At 42.4% G+C, this 18,809-nt stretch overlaps 1 protein-coding gene across 2 annotated transcripts; it reads left to right on the plus strand.

Annotated features, from left to right (window-relative positions):
• Positions 1 to 726: 726 nt before the first annotated feature.
• slc48a1a (solute carrier family 48 member 1a) lies at positions 727 to 9,078 on the plus strand. Of its 2 annotated transcripts, none has more exons than XM_035382765.1 (3): positions 727 to 1,470; positions 3,894 to 4,061; positions 7,157 to 9,078. In XM_035382765.1, exons 1-3 carry the CDS (start codon positions 1,341 to 1,343, stop codon positions 7,291 to 7,293), a joined length of 435 nt encoding a protein of 144 aa, XP_035238656.1. In that variant the 5' UTR covers positions 727 to 1,340; the 3' UTR covers positions 7,294 to 9,078. The 2 variants fall into 2 exon arrangements, with proteins under 2 accessions (XP_035238656.1, XP_035238657.1); XM_035382766.1 differs by having other exon boundaries at positions 1,333 to 1,470; positions 3,941 to 4,061.
• Positions 9,079 to 18,809: the final 9,731 nt, after the last annotated feature.

The following is an 18,809-nucleotide window of genomic DNA, read 5'->3' on the forward strand; positions in this document are numbered from 1 at the left end:
GCATAGTAAGGACGTGACTTCTCTGGCATAAAAGAAAGAGAGAAAATCAAGAGCCAGGCCTCTCAGACACAATAACCACACAGGAAACAACTTTAGTCAACAGGTAAACAGAAGAAGCATTGTTACCATGGAACACTACTGCAATTACAGTCTAAACCAAACCTTTAGTTTGTGGTGCATTTAGGCATAGCTAAACCTAAATTGAATTTTGGTTATATCAAAACATAACACGTGACAGACTAACAGCAGATTAATAGACTTTTGATTTCCATATTTTATGATTATACCACCTATGACATGTGACAAAAAGCCTAATTCCAGTTCTGTAAACTCTGAAATGGGATTTCCTATAACAGTGGTAACCAACCCTGTTCCTGGAGAGCTCCCGTCCTGTAGGTTTTCCTCCCTCCATCCCTAACAAAGCACACCTCATTCAACAGCAAGAGATCTCAGTGAGCTGCTAATTAATAGAATCAGGTGAGCCAAATTAGAGTTGAAATGAACATATACAGGACAAGAGATCTTCAGGACCAGGGTTGGTTACCACTGTCCTATGATAACAAAGTGTGCTCCTAAGAAAAAATAAATCACTTTGGTTTTTTTATTAAAACAGTGTAATGTTTCTTCCGAACCACAGATGGCACTGCTCAGACTTGCTTTCTATTTTAAAAATTAATGCTATCAATCGTTTCAGTTCTGTGGTACAGTGAAGATGGTTTATATGTACAAGATTGTAGAGTCAAGTTTTCTTAGCGGTCCTACCAACATTTCAAGGCTCACAGCCCAGTTTGTATAATAACTGTAATTATTGTCTTCTGCTTATCGACACTGGAGATTAAATATTTATTGCTTTGTCTCTGAAACGGAATTAGTTTTTTTTCCTCATTCCTTACACTTGCCAGTAAACAATGTAGAGCAACTCTTTCCCGAACCAAGATGAACAAGGAAATGGGTGGATCATGTAGTCTTGTTTATTAAACAGTCTTTGGTCCCCAGCTGAGATCGTATCGGAGGAACGAAGCTAATTGTTGACCCCGTCTGACTGTGGTCGGTTGTTTGTCCGTTTTTCGGTATTACCAGCTAATAATTAATTAAAGAGGCTTTTTGCTATGGACATCCGGACAGTAATAGGATAGATAACAACGTCGGGGCTGATGTTTCATAACCACCTTGTTTTTTTATTTATTAATTATTTTTTTTAACAACTAAACTCATCAGCTATCGGTAGCTAGCTAGCCATTTATTTACTTGATGTTACAGCTAGCTGTTCGTTAGCTGCCAGGATACCAAGTATTTTGTTGTTTTAATAAGCTTTCTAGCTAGCCAAGTCGTTATTCACAATGGCTATCAAAAAAACTTATATCAGCATAGGGTATGCCACTTTTGGTATGCTCGTTGGATTTTCGGCGTTTCTTGTGTGGAACATTGCATACAAACAACCATGGACGGCCGCAATGGGCGGATTGTCAGGTAGGTTTGCTACCGTTAGCCAAGTTACACAGTTTACAGTAGACTGCATGTTAGCTTAGCTAGACCACAGTCTATGAGCTATAATACTCGCTAGACGAATGTTCCTTATCGTTAGAGGTTCGGTGATCGATACTTTCTGATTTTGTACTCATTTTGGTTTGTAATCTTGTGTATGAAAATGCTTTATGTCGATGTGTTGAATAGTTTTTGTACTGCCTGTGTATGTTACATTTTCATCGGTGTTTTTGTATTTGGAAGTTGTGACTTTTTAAAGATCCCTTATGTGTGTTCGTTACGTAATGGCATTTGTCCGTCCTGATTTGAATATTTACTTTTTGGAATTTTAAAAGAAATTACTGTTTTTTTTGTTTTGTTTTTGTTTTTTTTCACTTTGGAGAGTCTATAAAGCAAATAAAAGAGACGAATGACCAAATTGTAGCTAACGTTACGAATATAGTTAGCCTATACCGTTTTCTGATCGCGTCTCTATATCCAGCTAATTTGCTCCTACTAGCTAAGCAATAATCTCTGTAGGCTAATAGTAGTTGGATAACATACTATCCAACTACTTACTACATACGATGCAATGTGGCTAACTTCAAAGTAACCTAATTTATAAATGATGTCATTGCACTGCACACTTTGAAACGTTATCATTACAGTAAGTTCAACTAGTGTTAGCTAGAATTACTAATTGTATTTTCGAATCGCCGAATATTTAGGCAACATTAAAATAACATTTTTCATGCTGTTTATTTATATTGGCCTTTATATCATTTTTCGCATGGACTCAATGTTTAACAGCCCTACAGTAAGAACTCCGTCGGTGTCCACCAACTCAGACTTTTAACAGACAAGAAATGAAAGCAATTTTTCTTTACAGTCATAACGTATAACTGGTGTGAGGGTGCCGTTTTGTCGCCACAATAAAGTTCAAATAACTATCTCAGCCGAGTAACACTTTTATATGAACTTAGCTACATGCGTTTTAAGCAAAAATAAATGTCATTCAGACAAATAATACTGCGCATTGTGGCAAGAATATCTATCTTTATGATTATTTTCTCTGAATTCAAAGGAGTTAATGGCATTCGCACTGAATGACCCCTGAGGCCCAACCAGATATCTGGGTTATATAATGGTATCATTTGACTGTTGAAGAGCTTAGACTTTGGTCAGGTCGTGCTTGAACTGGTTTCTCTCAGTTTCTACTCTAGGAGATAGACTCTTTGGAAATGTGTTTTTTCTGTGTCGTTGTAATCAGCATAAAATATCTGTTAGAGACCCTACAGTCTTATTTTATATCTGACATTAAATAATATAGGCTATGATTAATGAGGCCCCAATGTAGGTACAGTTTACATTTTTGCAGTTAACTTGAATTATTATGTTTATTTTTTTGGTGCTGAAAGTATGGGGGTGCAATATACTCCTGATCTAACCCCACTGTCCCCAAGCACTCGCTTCTTAACAAGCTCCTGTAAACTAGGCGGAAAGTGTTGAAAGCTGTTAACGAACCTAAAATGAAAGGGCATTAAAATTTTGTTTGTCCTCAGTGCTACAGCCTCGTAAAGAGAGGTGTGTCTGTGCAGTGTAGAGTATTTAAGCAGCCGTGTGCCGGTCACATTGGCTGACACACTTCAGCCTGAAAGCTGAAGGAACAGGAAATGAGCTCTGTGTATCTGGCTGAATGCAGCGATGATTGCACCCAGTTCGTCCAGTAAACTGAGTTTGTTTGCCTGGCCCGGGGGGCTCCAGAGTGGCTTGAGACAAAACACCACTGAAAACCAAGATATGTACAAAAAACCCCAGGAACCTGCTTACGTAAAATAAATAAATAATATAAATGTGTGTGTTCATTAATTGTCTGTTGGTCCATTCATGCTGTATTTTTTTTTTGTTAAAACCAAAGGAAGACATCATTTAGTGAGCATCAGAGGCTGGCTGAGGTGCAGCTTGTTGGTTCTGTCCTGTGTATTACAATAATTCTGGAAAAAGGTGGTGGCTTAAATTCACTCAGTGCAGCGTGTGCTTTTGAGTGCACTCAGAAAAACCCCTGACATTTTAATCAGCACAGCTGCAGTTGTGTTTTCGTGCCAGAATCATGTGCCACGTTAGGGAATGTTTGGATGCAGGACTGCGAGGATGCCAGTTGGCTACTGAATGGAAAGGAAAAGTTTTGTGTGGTTATGGTATGGGTTTCATAGAAGGCCTACAGACACACAGAACATTTCATTACATTGTAAACTGTTGTTATTTAAGTATTAAGCATTTTGTGTCTGTGTGCGTGCATCTGTGTGTGTGTGTGTGCGTGTGTGTGTGTGTGTGTGCGTGTGTGTGTGTGTGTGTGTGTGTGTGTGTGTGTGTGTGTGTGCGTGTGCGCGTGTGCGTGTATGTGTGTGTGTGTGCGCACATCTCCCCAGGTGTGCTGGCGCTCTGGGCCCTCATCACGCACATCATGTACCTGCAGGACTACTGGCGCACCTGGCTGAAGGGGCTCAAGTTCTTCATCTTCATCAGTGGCCTCTTCTCCCTGCTGGCTGTGGTGGCCTTCATCACCTTCCTCTCCCTCGCCATCACGCGGAAGGAGAGTGAGTCTCTCGCAATTCCAGCCCTCTCTTTCCATCCCTTTCACTTTCATCCCTTTCCACTGTGGGGCTGAACTCAGGCTAGCTCACTTAGCTCAGGTTCCACTGCATTTAACATTTAGCATTTACATGTAACATTTACATTTAGCATTTACATTTAGCATTTACTTTTAGCATTCACATTTAAAATTTACATTTATCATTTGGCAGCTGCTCTTACCCAGATCATTTTACAAGTAATTGCATATAGCAAGGCTGGAAGAACAGAGCTAGATAATCAATTAATTCACAGATGAATCTCAGGAAAATTCTAAGTACATGTACTTTAAAAAAAAAAAAAAACATGTTTTCCCCATAGAGTGAAGCTAATGAATGTACTTTGAATACGCAGTGTGCTGTATTGCAGAGAAGGGCGTCAGGGCAAGGGGGGGGACCGGTGCTGTGGAGGTTCTGGGTGGTTTTCTGTGGACTGGGCCTGTGTTGGTGTTACGGAAATTGGGGGCAGAGCCAGCAAGCTGTTAAAATTCAGAACCACTGTCCGCTCCAGTAACTGGGGAGACGAGCTGGATGAGGTGCGCCAAACATAGCAAACAGCTGGGAGGCGCTCACAGGTCATCTGATGTCCAGGTTTCCATCAGGAAAGCCAGTGCTGGTTGCGCCAGTGATCTCTGGCTGCGGGTAGCATCACAGCAAGGGAGTCGCGTTCAACCTCTCCAGCTAGTCTGGTGTCAGCTGTGTGGCTGAAAACAGGTTTGACTGGCTCAGCTGGGGAAAGTCACTGGGACAGTCAGGGGGTTCCCTACATTTTTTATTAGCCAGCCAGGTGAGAAATGCAGCCAGGCTTGGGTATTGGTGGCAGGGAGGCCAGTTGTTCCTCATTTTTATGTCTTAAAGGGGAAAGAAGTCAACGACCTGAATGGATCACGCAGGTCAACGACGTGTCCGTCACGTTGCTCTGCCAATAGCCTAGTTAGACTTTTTTCACTTCGGTTTAAAGTTTAGTGATGGCTTTAAATTTGAATGAGATTTTTTTCATGTCATATCAGCTAAGCGGTCCATCCTACATGGGATTACCTGACACCAGATTATAATAACATATAAGACACAGACTTCTTGGTCACATAATAATACAATTTTAAGACAACTAACATAGGACCCCACAGCTACCTATACAACATGTACTTTCTAGAAAATCAGAAAAGGAAGATGTTTCCTTTTCACATTTCATTATTTCAGAGTCTTCCATCCAAAAATAATCACAATTTTCAGTGTTGATCTTTTCAAGCAAATGCAATATCAGATCGTGATACTGAGGGCAAGACAATACAAAGTGCAATTCATTTTCAGTTTCACTTCCACTTAACTCACTTAAGTGACAAAGCCTATCCTGTTCCTCGGTGCCTACATTGTGCCCTGTTTCCAAGTGAAGAGGCAATATTCCAGACCTGATCTGGGCACACAAAGATCCTCCCCTCTTGGGCAGATTATATTTCATATAACATTCAGTAACTGAAAGTATCTGGTCAAACAGAGGTCTGTGGCAGACTACTGGTACTGGGGCACTCCTTGTGCAGTGTAAGTCTGTGTGCCCTAAAGCAGTCCAGTCTGTACCAGTCTGTGTGCCCTAAAGCAGTCCAGTCTGCACCAGTCTGTGTGCCCTAAAGCAGTCCAGTCTGTACCAGTCTGTGTGCCCTAAAGCAGTCCAGTCTGCACCAGTCTGTGTGCCCTAAATCAGTCCAGTCTGTACCAGTCTGTGGGCCCTAAAGCAGTCCAGTCTGCACCAGTCTGTGTGCCCTAAAGCAGTCCAGTCTGCACCAGTCTGTGTGCCCTAAAGCAGTCCAGTCTGTACCGGTCTGTGTGCCCTAAAGCAGTCCAGTCTGTACCAGTCTGTGTGCCCTAAAGCAGTCCAGTCTGCACCAGTCTGTGTGCCCTAAATCAGTCCAGTCTGTACCAGTCTGTGTGCCCTAAAGCAGTCCAGTCTGTACCGGTCTGTGTGCCCTAAAGCAGTCCAGTCTGCACCAGTCTGTGTGCCCTAAAGCAGTCCAGTCTGTACCGGTCTGTGGGCCCTAAAGCAGTCCAGTCTGTACCAGTCTGTGGGCCCTAAAGCAGTCCAGTCTGTACCAGTCTGTGGGCCCTAAAGCAGTCCAGTCTGCACCAGTCTGTGTGCCCTAAAGCAGTCCAGTCTGTACCGGTCTGTGTGCCCTAAAGCAGTCCAGTCTGTACCGGTCTGTGTGCCCTAAAGCAGTCCAGTCTGCACCAGTCTGTGCCCTAAAGCAGTCCAGTCTGCACCAGTCTGTGTGCCCTAAAGCAGTCCAGTCTGCACCAGTCTGTGTGCCCTAAAGCAGTCCAGTCTGTACCAGTCTGTGTGCCCTAAAGCAGTCCAGTCTGCACCAGTCTGTGCCCTAAAGCAGTCCAGTCTGCACCAGTCTGTGTGCCCTAAAGCAGTCCAGTCTGCACCAGTCTGTGTGCCCTAAAGCAGTCCAGTCTGTACCAGTCTGTGTGCCCTAAAGCAGTCCAGTCTGCACCAGTCTGTGTGCCCTAAAGCAGTCCAGTCTGTAAGTCTGTACAGTGATCTGAGCCTGTTGTTTTGTAAGTAGAGGAAAGCTGAAATTATGTGGCTAAGGTGCTCACATGCAGCAGAGGGAAATCAAATCAAACAGTCCCGTGGGAGGATTGTGTAATTGCAAACCATATGGGCTTTGAGTGTTCTGATTGGGTGTGGAGTTTAAGGGCTTTGATTGGGTGTGGGGTTGGAGTCCTCTGATTAGTTGTGCAGTAGGAGTTTTTTTTTTTACAGGGTGTTCTAGTGTTCTGAATGTGGAATTATTCTGGTGCATTGTTCTGAATGTTGAGCCTATATGTGGGATCATTGGAGTGTTCTGATTTGATGTGGGGTTGGATTGGATTGTCGTCATTGGTGGTTGGCTGTGCATGGCTTTGATCTGTTCAGATTAGCTGTGGAGTTGGAGTATTGTACAGGGTGTGGGGGTGAGATAGTGTTCTGATTGGGTGTGAGGTTGAGTAGAATTGTTGTCTTTGGTTGCATGTGGGGGCTGGAGTGTTCTGATTGGCTGTGCTCTTATGTTCATTGTGTGCAGGCCTGACTGACCCCAGGAGCCTCTACCTGTCATGCGTGTGGAGCTTCTTGACACTGAAGTGGGCTTTCCTGCTGGGCCTCTACTCGTACCGATACCGCAAGGAGTTTGCTGACATCAGCATCCTCAGCGACTTCTGAGCGCCCCCTGGTGCGGGGCGGGACATGCGGACTGGAGGAAGAGGAAGAGGAAGATGAGGAAGTGGAAGGTGGGACAATGACAAGGAAAGTGACTGGGTTTCTGTCCCCGCACTTGTGGTCTCTGACGCTGAGATCTGGAGCTAAGGCAAAACCAGGCTTATCTTTGTGGAGGATTCTTCCTCTGTGTTTATTCACATGGACCTTTTAAGTGAGTGTACGTGTGTGTGTGTGTGTGTGTGTGTGTGTGTGTCTGTCTGTCCGTGTGTGTGTGTGTATTTTTTTATGTTTTATCACGTGCACACACAAACAGTCAACGTGCACGCAAACATTAAGGATGTCTAATTAACTACATTACATGTTCTAGGCTGCGATCAGGGAATTAATTTCCTAGTAAAAACCCTTTCCACAGCGGCCCAAACCACCTGTAGTGGAGCGGAGCGCTCGCCTCTTTCTCACAGCTGAGTCCATAGGCTCGGGAGGAAGCTGAGAAGGGACTTGTCCCTAAGCAGGATTCTCAACGGCCTATTTATAGAGAGGTTTACATATGTGGCCCGGGACAGAGACACCTGGACTGTCAGCAGTCTGTATCTCTGAGGACTACGCTGTGGACATGGCTGTTATTGCATAATTACATAATGCAGTAGTTTAATGGAATCTTTTGTACTAAGGTGATGTGTTTCGAGTTTTTTTTTACTTGATAAGAATGGCCCCTTTGAATACGAGTCAGATTAGCTTCCTTGTGACCCTGGCAAATATTCAAATATTCTTACTAGTCTTTGCTTTTTGGTTTTAGTTCTCCCTACCTCACGCAATTTCATATTTACACCACAGGAGGGAGACAGCGGAACATTAAAAAAAAAGATCTTTCCTTTCCCGTGCCGTATGTGTGCAGGTCTTGATAAAGAGCACCGTTTCCTGGTCAGAGCAGTGGTTGACACAAGGAAATGCATCCTAGATTGCTTGTAATTATATAATGAACATATATGCACTTTATTGATGTGAATATATGAATGTGGGTTTGGGACCCTTAATGAAGAATTAGCGGTGGCTTTCATCTTGTACGTTTATTTTTAAGTGGAAGTGACGTTTCTGAGAAAGCTGTGTTGTGGAACCGGGACTTCTAGAACATGAAAAACTACTACAAACGAACGATACGCGAATTTTGATCGCCCTGCAAGTTTTCTTCGTCCGTGTGGAGCGAATTCACAAAAGTTTTCAGAATGCGTCAGAACCACTGCACTGTTAGTCCGGTGGCATTGTTTGATCCATTTAACGAGTGCAATATTGTCAAGAGAGACTGGGACACCTATACAACCCTTTTATGTAGCCTCTAACGCTAGGCTAATCCACACAGGGAGGCTACTTACGAAAGGCTGAGAGAGAGTTTGTTTTTTTTTAAATGAAAAATGCAAAATAATGGTGGTAGCACCGGTAAGCAGCGAAGTACGTAACCAAGGTCTGTCGGGTCCATTGATCAAGGTATTACGAAAGGCATTTTTTTTTACTGGCAGATGTCATTATCTTAAATATTTTATGTCTAGGTATCTCCGTAGGTTTTTAAGTATTAGTGCATGCATGTTGGCAATGTTATTATTTAATCATTTGAATATATCATTTTATGTAATAGCTGGAAAGGATATAAGTTTTTAATCTTTTTTTTCATTTGATCTGTAGGCTTTTGATTTTTAACAAAATCTGGCTCCTTCTACGTCTGGCCTCATTGCCCAAGTCTAACATGTCATATTGTATTGAACTTAATTCCATTAAAGCCAAACTTGTGTAAAACTTGTGTATGTAACATTATGTTATAGGAAATGTACTTGTTTTACTTGCAATTTACTTGCATGCGCCAGAAATATTTTCACAGAAGTGTTTTGGTCCGTTGCACCAGCTTTACAAACTTGTTTTCCTTACAAAGTGTTCTCCTGCCCAACAGTGGGCCTCATTCACGAAACATGTGATCGTAAACACTGTGTGCATGGACATTTCCAAGAAAATTCATAATTTTTTTTTCTTATCTGTATTTGTTTGCGGTTGTTTCCTTATGCTAATCACATGAACAGGATTGCGCATAAAATTTACAAACAGTCAGCGTTCATCATCTCGTGCTCCTGGGGTAAGCACAAAGACAAAGGTCTGCACATGTGCCATGAATTTCTTATTGATTTTTTCGTGGGAACATTTTTAAGGACAAAAGTAAGAATAATTTAAGAAAGGTTTTGTGAACGAGGCCCATTGTGTCTCGCCACTGAAGTGCACCACTTTGTTACCACTAGGTGGCAGCACTAACCACTACTTCTTCACTGACGGTTCTATTACGTTAAATGTTCAATACAGGACTTTCCACCAGTCATTAATGCACCACTATTTTAGGTCATTAGAACCAAATGTCATTTAAATAGGTCTTGATGAGATCACCCTCCATATAGACCCATGACCTTTCCAGAGCATTGCTGAGGATTGCAGCCTGGGGTTTAGAAGAAAGACCAACTAAATCCTGAACTTAGCATGTTAACGTACCGTGTCAACAGCCAAACTGATATTCAGTAGTATGTATTGACCTCATTTTAAATAAAACTGAATAGTGCTTGAACATGCTTAAATTTTTTTTTGTTAAAAGTTCAAAACAAGCAACCCAAGTTAAATGAGAAAATAAAATAATAGCTTAAAGATGTGGATTTTGTACACATGCTAATTTCGTCTGTATATCTAAATCTGAAGAATGGCTATTGATTGAATATTTTGGTTCGCCACGTTTAATACAGATTTAACAGCTTTCTTTTTACATACAGGAAACTGAGATAACTGCTTTGAAAATCAAGTTTTTCAGCATATAGTCAAGAGTTTCATTGTTTCAAGAGGGGCTTGTCCTGCCTTTCTTCTGCTGTTGGAGCATCCGCGATGCTGGTAGACGAATACACGGGTACAGAGTGTTCCCGTGGAAAAAATCAGAGCTCCAGGTTAGTGAGCACGCGCAGAACGTCTGGTAGGTACCAGAAATCGATTTGTTTGCTGGCTTAACTACGGTTTGTACAATAATAGACAATATGTAATTGGAATTTGTGACTCTTTCAGGCCCTTCAATCAATCACAAACTCATGATGTATAATAGATTATTTTTGAGCTAACGTACTAAAAGGATATGATTTTTCCTATAACCACTGAGGTCGTTAGCTTTGAAGGATAGTTGGGGATAAAATAATTGTTTAAAGTTTGACTCTGACAACACTTTTGGAGCATAACTGAGATGTTTCAAGAACATACTGTATGCAGACTGGTTTTTACAGGGGTTTTTTTCTATTGATGTTCTCAGAATGTTATTTTCTCAGAAGAGCTTGTGGACATTTGACTCACTTATTTAAAAAAAATAGTGTCTGGCTACACCAAGTCTATCTGTGGGATTGTGCAACAAGGGCAGTAAAAATAGAGGCCGTGATGTTGGGAATTTCTTCTGGAGTTAAATGGAAAAAGAGGGGGGAAAAAAACTGATAGCGCAACCAGGTTCCCAGGCATTGTAAATGTGATCCGAATAACTGGGCAATGTGAACAGTGCATTTCCCAGCTGGGGCCGTTACCTGTGTGGATACCGGTAAGCGGCTGCTTGCTTCAATGTGTGACGGACAAAATGCATGGCCAAAATCAGGAACCTATTGGCCGAATTGTCGGGGGGGGGGGGGGGGGGGGAGAACCGCACAAGCGTGCGTGAGGGGACGCGGGCGGGTGTTCCCGTGCAACGGGCCTGTCATTACAATGCAGTGACGGGGCGGACGGACTTGGAGACAGGGAGCCGGCTCCACTGGGGGATTCCTAATCAAAAGGAGGCCGCCGTCTCCCAGCAGACATTAAACAACCCCCCCGGGAACCGCAGGCAACTGTAAGCAAGGGGTTAATAACCTGCTCTTTGAAGCGGGGCCAAATATTAAATCCATCTAGCCTCCCGGCTGGTTTTACTTTGGGATGCGGGCAAAATGGCGGTGGCCAGAGAGCGCTGGTGTGCAAATTCCCGTGGAAGAGACCATGGGCTTTCAGTGCTTGAGTAAAAAGGGTACGTGTATGTGTGCGCAGAACATACTTTGGAAACATGTTTACAAATGTGACTTTTTCAGAATCAGAGTGGCAAAATGAATTATCATCTGATGAGATTGAGTAAGTATTCCTGGAGCTAGGACTGTTCGAATATTGTATTTTTGTTAAACTGGCCTTAAAGATATTGTTGAGAAATTTGTACTTTCTGATCATACAATACACCCTCAATCCATGTATGAAATTGTTGTATTTGTGTAGTCCCTCAGCCAGTGCTTTCTATTTTGAATAGGTTTGATTATAATGGTGTTTAATTCATAAAATTAATTCATAAAATTCATAAAATATGAAAAAATACATATATCAGGTTAAAACCTTTTTAATTCTTCTACTCCCTTAATTATTTCGGTATGTCTCACCCATCCTCATGTAACTTCAAAATAATGACAACCATTCTCCCTGTTGAAATATAGCGATAATACTTTAAGGAGGGCCCCTACATTTTGATAGCCCTCATCAACAGGTACTTCAGGCCAGGTAGCCATCTCACAGCATGCTTGGAAGAAAATGGCTGCCTGCTGTCTCTTTTGGCTTACCCCATACTAATTTGCTGCAACATTACGGTAAATCTAAGATATTTTTTTTACCTGTCGGGCACTAGAGTGCCAACATTGAACAAAAATTTCACATATTTACGCAATGATTTGAATCTAGAAATTTAGGTAAATGGTAGATTTAATCTTCAGCAATGTGATTCTAGTATTTTCTGGTAGATGCTCCATTTTGATTGGACAGTGATTTTGCAATGTTTCTCTCCTGTGCCTGTCTTGTGAAATAGTTGTGTGTGAGACACCTACCTCAAGCCCACGTTGAGTCACACACATTCTCAGCTTCAGCTTTGTGTCTTCATTTTAAATGTGCGTCCAGCAGGCTAATGATGTGTGGCATGACGTCAGTCTCCGCTTTGTGAGTGGAGTCAGATGTGAGTCAGAGACCATACTGTACGTGTGCGGCTCAACTGGGAGAGATGAAATGTTGTAAACCCAGTCAATTGAAACCCTCTCATCCTGGGGCGATGCTATATAGCTGACTGTGTCCTGCTGGGCTGCAGGCTACAGGCGCCGTCCGGATCCGATACTGGACTGTGGGGCTCACTCATGCGCTAAAACAGTGCCTTAACAGGATGAGCCGCACAGCAGCCCACTGGGTCGGTGTGGACCTCTGTGGAAGGTGTGGGATTTAAAATAATGGGAAAACACAACCATGTGTATCAGTGACATGAAAGAGTTGAACCTGCGGGATGCGGACAGCCTGGGTTATGAATAAAAATAGCCTGCATTCTGAATGGGCTGGTGGAGGTGGGTATTCAATTCTGATTGTACTTTTGTGGTCTCTGTCATCGTTAGTCTCAGCGGGAAGCAATCAGGTTTGGCATTTAAAGTGAAGCCAATGATGGCCAAATGAAAGCAGAACCTCTGCATTCCTGTGGCTCATTAGCAAAAGGGACACTAGCAACACCAATTAATTACCAGAACAGTAATTCTTTAATGAAAGTGATTCCATGTCCTTCATTAAGAGCTTGATAATACCCAGGGCGATGAAGCTTGCATTATATTTTCCAGGCAGGCACCATTTACATATTTATATTTATTTCAAGGTGTGTGTGTATAATTGGGGGCGCTGGTTTACAAAACTGAAGCACCCCAGTCAGGAATTAAATCAGCATTGCGCCCCAGCTAAAAGTATCTTTCCACTCCCCACCCCCCAGTACTGCAGGCATTGTGGGGGATTTAATGGGGGCAGTCGGAGCTCTCTTAGAATCAAAGCTCCCGGAAAACGGTGTTCTGCTTTTTTGGGGAGACACCCACTTGGACCTCCTTGTGGAGGCAGGGTGTTTTTAATAAAGGTTCCACGGAGGGGGCGGCGCTGAGCCGGCTTTAATGGAGTGCCAGAGCAGCCCGTTACTGTAGTTTTGCTGATGGCTGGGACAGGCCCCTCGTTAGGCCAATAAACGTGGGTCTCAGTGCCTACTCAGTGGCTGGACAGCCCACTCAGTATACCACCCCCTCAGCCAACCGCTGGGGTCAGGGGTCATTCCTAATAAGGGTGATTGTTGTTGACTGTGATGTCATGAAAGCAAAGCAAACAAAAACAAAAAAGGAAGCCTCAGGCATCCGCTAAAACGGTCCATATGACATAAGAAATACATAAAACACAAAGCCGAATCACAAGGTTAACTGATGACATGCAGCTGTGAAGCTGAGTGATTCACTCACAACCATGTCATTGTAATCTGTATGCAGTACTCACACCTGGGTTTCAACATATACTTTTTGTATGATGTGAGGATGGGGTTTGGGACTAATTGGTTCAACCTAACAAATGTATTGGTTGCATTTGTTCTGCTCAGGGTGTGAATCAAGAACTGAACATTTTGTCTGTTCACATACAGTGCAAGCGTTGTTCTGTTCTCACATGAATCGATCATTGGATAGTTGTGTTATTGTGCGATGGAATGAGACTTTCATTCATTTTGTATACATGCTTGACAATGTTGCTGATGTTCTTAAGTTTTTTGGAGTGTCAGTGTAAAATTTGTATTGTTACCATATAATTTTCCCAACGTAGTGAGTTGGCGTTATCACCGTGAATAACTTTCATTTTGCTTGTCTGTGTGAGTGATTGTGTGCATGTGTGTGCATGTGTGTACATGCCTGGTTATGCTTTGATGTGACTGCATGTGTGTGCACGCGTGCATACGAGTGTGTACATATGTGTGTGTCCATACATGTGTACACTTGCATGAAAAAGGGTGTGTGTGAGCATGCTTGAATTTGAGTGTGTGTGTGTGTGTGTGTATATATTCACATTTACATGTGCACATATATTTTTCATTTGCACAATTGAAAACAAGTTAAACTGAACAGACATACAAATAGAACAAAGAGAAATGTGCAGGAGAGGTAGGATACCCATAAGGGCTTGTACGGGGACCTCCCCATAGAAAGAAAAAGCAAAGAAGATTGGAAACTCAGATAAAAATATAAACTGACATTGATAACAACTACAACAGAACATCATAAGGAAAACAAAGAGACAAGAAAAGACAAAGAATAGTCTTTGTCTGAACTGGAAATTCTAGTGTTATCAGCAAAATGGATAAAGAACATGCTTTTGGAAATTAAATACAGACAAGCTGTTTACAATTGGATAGGTAACTTCTGAACCACTGCAGCTCAACACCTTTAAGACCATAGAACTGGAGTTTCAGTGGCAGAATAGTATGATTTACAGTGTCAAAGATTTTGAACAAATGAATGACATTCCCAATACTAAGTTTATTCCTGTCAAGAGCTGTAGAGAACCTATCCATCAGTTGGACCAATGCCACTTCAATAGAGTGTTTTCGCGTAAACCCATATTGGTGGGTGCATTGAAGGTTATGGTCTGAAAAAAACTCACTGAACCTTCAAGTATCTTAGTGAGACATGGAAGAATAGAGATTGGTCTGTAGTTGGAAAAAATAGAAGGGTCATTTTCCTTGAACACTGGAATGACTTTGGCCCACTTGAATTGGTCAGGAAAGCGTCCAGTGTCAAGACGTGTATATGTACATACATACATATTTGTGTGCATGCATGTGTCCATATTTCTTTGCTCACGTGTGCATGTGTGTGAGACCGTGTGAGTGCATTTGTACTGTATGTATGTGGGGGGCCGAGTATTCAAACAATCATTCAGCCCCTACAGATATTTTGCCTTTTAATATTTTATTTTAAAAAAAAGTAGATGCAAAAATCCCCATCTTGAATCAGTAGAGAAACAGATGCTTTACTTTGACGTTAAAAGCGCTTTTGAAAAGGCAGCTTCAAAACGATTTCCGTGGAAGCGACTTCCGAAAACGGCGAACAAAGCCGGTAGATATTTAAGCAATATGCCTCGCAATTTACTTTTATTTACAAACCGAAACACATGTCTCCGGAACACTCCTTTCTTCTCTTTCTGTCCTTCCTTTTTTCCCCTCTTCTTGCACATTTTCTTACTTTTTTTTCTCCTTTTCGTAACATCAAGAGCGGCGGCGCTGGTTAACCCTTCAGGTGCAGCTCTGTCGATGATTCCAGTCCGCGCCATTTCCCGTTTGAATGGCATTTTCTGTGCTTCTGTGGTCACGAAATCCCACCTGAAAGGTTTTAATAAGCTCTTTTAATAAGACGCGGGCGCCTTGCTTTATTCAGACACAAAGGGACTGTTTAATGGCAGCTATTTTGAAGTGGCTTCCAACAAAGAACCAAGGGGTAACTTTTCCCGGCCCTGACGTTGAAAAGAAACACCGCAAATCAGGCACTGCTATACGCCTCATGTTCATTATTAGTATAATCGCTGTTTTATTCATTATGGTTGAAATAGCAGCGTTAACCAGTGATGGAGCGACCTGTTTATTTGAGACTGGGCTCTGTGTTATTTTTCGTGAATGAAGCCCGACACAGCTGTGATTCCAGCCCGCCCTTAGTCAGGCTTTGCGGCACGCGCTCGACCATGCGACTGCAATTAGCCGCTCTCGACCGAGCGCAATTATGAAGTTTCCTTTTGAAGAAAATAAAACCGAAAAAGGTGATTGCGCCGGTCTGCTATTTGAGGGTGTAAACGGACTGAGCGCATCCGTCAGCTGCTCTCAGTCCTGTACCTCCCTCTCCCCTGTTTCCTCTCCCTGTGACACAGCCAGAGGTGGAAAGTCCAGGGGTCAGAAAGTAAAAAGTCCTGCCATGTGTTTCTTCCATCCGTAAACTCAGCCAGCTGATTTCACTAATTAGTTACACCTTCTGGCAGAAGAAGTGCGCTAATTAGCAAACCCAGGTGATTGGAACAAAATACTGGGCAGGACTTTTACCTTCTGAACCTGGATTTCCCACCTCTGGTCACAGCAGCCTCGGTTTTCCGGAGATTCCACAGGAATGGGGACCCGTACCCTGCAGTTACGTTTCATGACCCCGTGTGTGTGTGTGTGTGTGTGTGTGTGTGCGTGTGCATGTGCATGTCCACACTATGGGGCTATTTTCACTTCTTTGTGTTCGTGAAATCATTGATTGTGTTATATATTATAGAGGTGTGTTTCCTGTCAGAATAAAGAATGAGTGAATATATGAATAAATAATTAAGCAAATGTGGAAATAAATTATTTAAGTGCGCACAATGCATGACCAGATGGTGGCTTGAGAGATCAATAGTAAATAGCCTGTCTAACAATCAATGACAATTTATTAAATGTGTGCAGAAGGAAATAAAATTACGAAATGAATGAATTAATAAATAATGAATAATTGAATAAAACATGTTAAAAGTATATATTTGTTCTCAGATTTGTTTTACAATTTATACAGTTTATAAATTGTCATCATTTATTATAATTTGTTTTCATTAATATATTTAGTTAATCTGATTTGTGAATATATTTCCACATTATTGATTTTCATAATTGGTCATTAAAGTTTCTATGCTATACATTAAAGTTTTTATGCTTTTGCGTATGTGTGAATGTGAGTTCAGGTAAATTGATTTAATTGTTGTGTGTGTTCGTATAGTTCAAGCACATAATGTGTATGAGGCGGAAATGAGAATCTGGCTCAGTATAACCTCCCCCCTCTCTCCTGCCTCTCTCTCTCTCTCTCTCTCTCTGCTCTCATATCTATCTATCTATCTTTCTATCTATCTATCTATCTATCTATCTATCTATCATCTAATCTATCTGATGGCTCTACGCAGTGCAGGGGGGGCTCCTGATTGGCTGTAAAGCCCGAGTCGGCCTGATGCTGTTCCGACCCGGGGCTTAAGTGCTGTAACCAGAGTCCTCACAGGATATGGGCCCAATCACACATGAAAGAGGGGCCTTCGGGAGAAGCTCGCACACCAAATATTATGATGAATTAGGGCCTAATATTAGGAGATAATTCTGAGGCAAACTGAAATAACAAGGGTTAGCACGCATCACTAAAAAAGCCAAAGGAAAAAAGAAAGGTTGATTTTTTTTTCTACCTTCAAAAAGTGTTGTAGGAGTTTCCATTCCTGCCCATCTACTGAGCTTATTGTCAATGATAGCCCATAAAATACTAACTTTGCGATGCAGTCTTTTCGGGGAACCCTTGCCACTTTAGCTTGCTAGATATAATGCTAGATGGTCCCTGTGTGAACCTTGAGCAGAATCTGGGCAGAGGTCGATATCTTAGCCAAGGGCATGAGGTCTGTACATCTTAGTGACCTCGCCCAGCTGATTTATAGAGCAGTTCTGGCCTTGAGGCATTCGTCAGCAAGTTTTTAATCACACTGTAATTTAACGGCCAGTCCACCCTGTTCCTTTAGCTTCCCGTCTCCATGACTGAATACTCAGGTCATGGCTATTATTATTGCTAAGTTCACCAGTATCCATTGGCGCAGAGTTCAAGCAAATTCCTGCTTAATTATAATTGTATCATTATTAACAATAACAAGAAGAAGTGTGTCATGTAGACCTTGTCTACGGGACCAAACACCACAAGTGGATTGTTGATTCACTACTTGCATTTCTCAGAAGCGCTGAACACGGAAGAACATCTTCTGTTTTTTTTCTATTTTCAGAAAAGAAATCAAATTTCTTTTTTTTCCTCTTTCGCACACTGGATGTATGAGCGTATTACTGAATGTACGAGCGTATTACTGAATGTCCTCTGCCGTCCAAATTGTGTCACTGTGAACAAACCCCTGCTGCATTCTCTAAAAATCCCTCAGCATCATAAATGCACCCCCCCTCCCCTCTTGGGTTGCCCACAGGAAGTCCTACTCCACCGGGGCAAATGGATCCCAGATGTGTGTCTCCCAGGGCGCCAGAGAGGGGGGTGTAGGGTGGGGTGGGGGTGGAGGCAGGGTGTCCAAAGCTTGGGCAAGGGAGTGGCGGGGTGGGGGGGGGGTATTTTTTGGTTAGGTGGATAACCCCTGTCCCCCTCAGCCAAGGTACTTCTGGGTGGGGAAGGGTCAGCATTAGTATCATCGGTCACAGGGGGGATGGAGGAGGCAGGACTCACCTTATATGCATAGAGATACCCCCGGAGATGTTTCATGGGTAATTTAAAAGCCATTTTCTGGCACAGTCTAGAGTTTACATTGAATTTTGTTTTACTACATGTTCTAGACCCAGTGCATCACCAAACCTAATTATGAATTTGGAGGCTCACAGCCTTTTGGGTCCGGTGTCTGGATCTGGCACCATTTCCCTAACCGTGCTACCATTTGAATGGCTCCTTTGGTTAAATTCTTTTCCTGCCAACAGTTTGATATTAGATGTTGCTTTTGTTGCAGCTGCATGGAGTTTCAGATATTTGAACCGCGTGGTTTGTGCTGGACTTGATGGAAAGTGTTAATTACGGAAGTGTTTAGGTATGTGTTTTCATTCAGAGAAAAGCTCCCAGACCAATTATAAGAGCGTTGTTGTTGTTTTTCAGACTAACTCTAAATGGTCTGAGGTT

Source organism: Anguilla anguilla, chromosome 11 (genome assembly GCF_013347855.1).
Source record: "Anguilla anguilla isolate fAngAng1 chromosome 11, fAngAng1.pri, whole genome shotgun sequence".
NCBI lineage: Eukaryota > Metazoa > Chordata > Actinopteri > Anguilliformes > Anguillidae > Anguilla > Anguilla anguilla.

Coding starts and splice junctions, on each gene's coding strand:
- slc48a1a (XM_035382765.1), top strand. CDS start 1,341: ATGGCTATCAAAAAAACTTATATCAGCATAGGGTATGCCACTTTTGGT. Junction 1,471..3,893: donor CGCAATGGGCGGATTGTCAG/GTAGGTTTGCTA, acceptor ACATCTCCCCAG/GTGTGCTGGCGCTCTGGGCC. Junction 4,062..7,156: donor CGCCATCACGCGGAAGGAGA/GTGAGTCTCTCG, acceptor CATTGTGTGCAG/GCCTGACTGACCCCAGGAGC.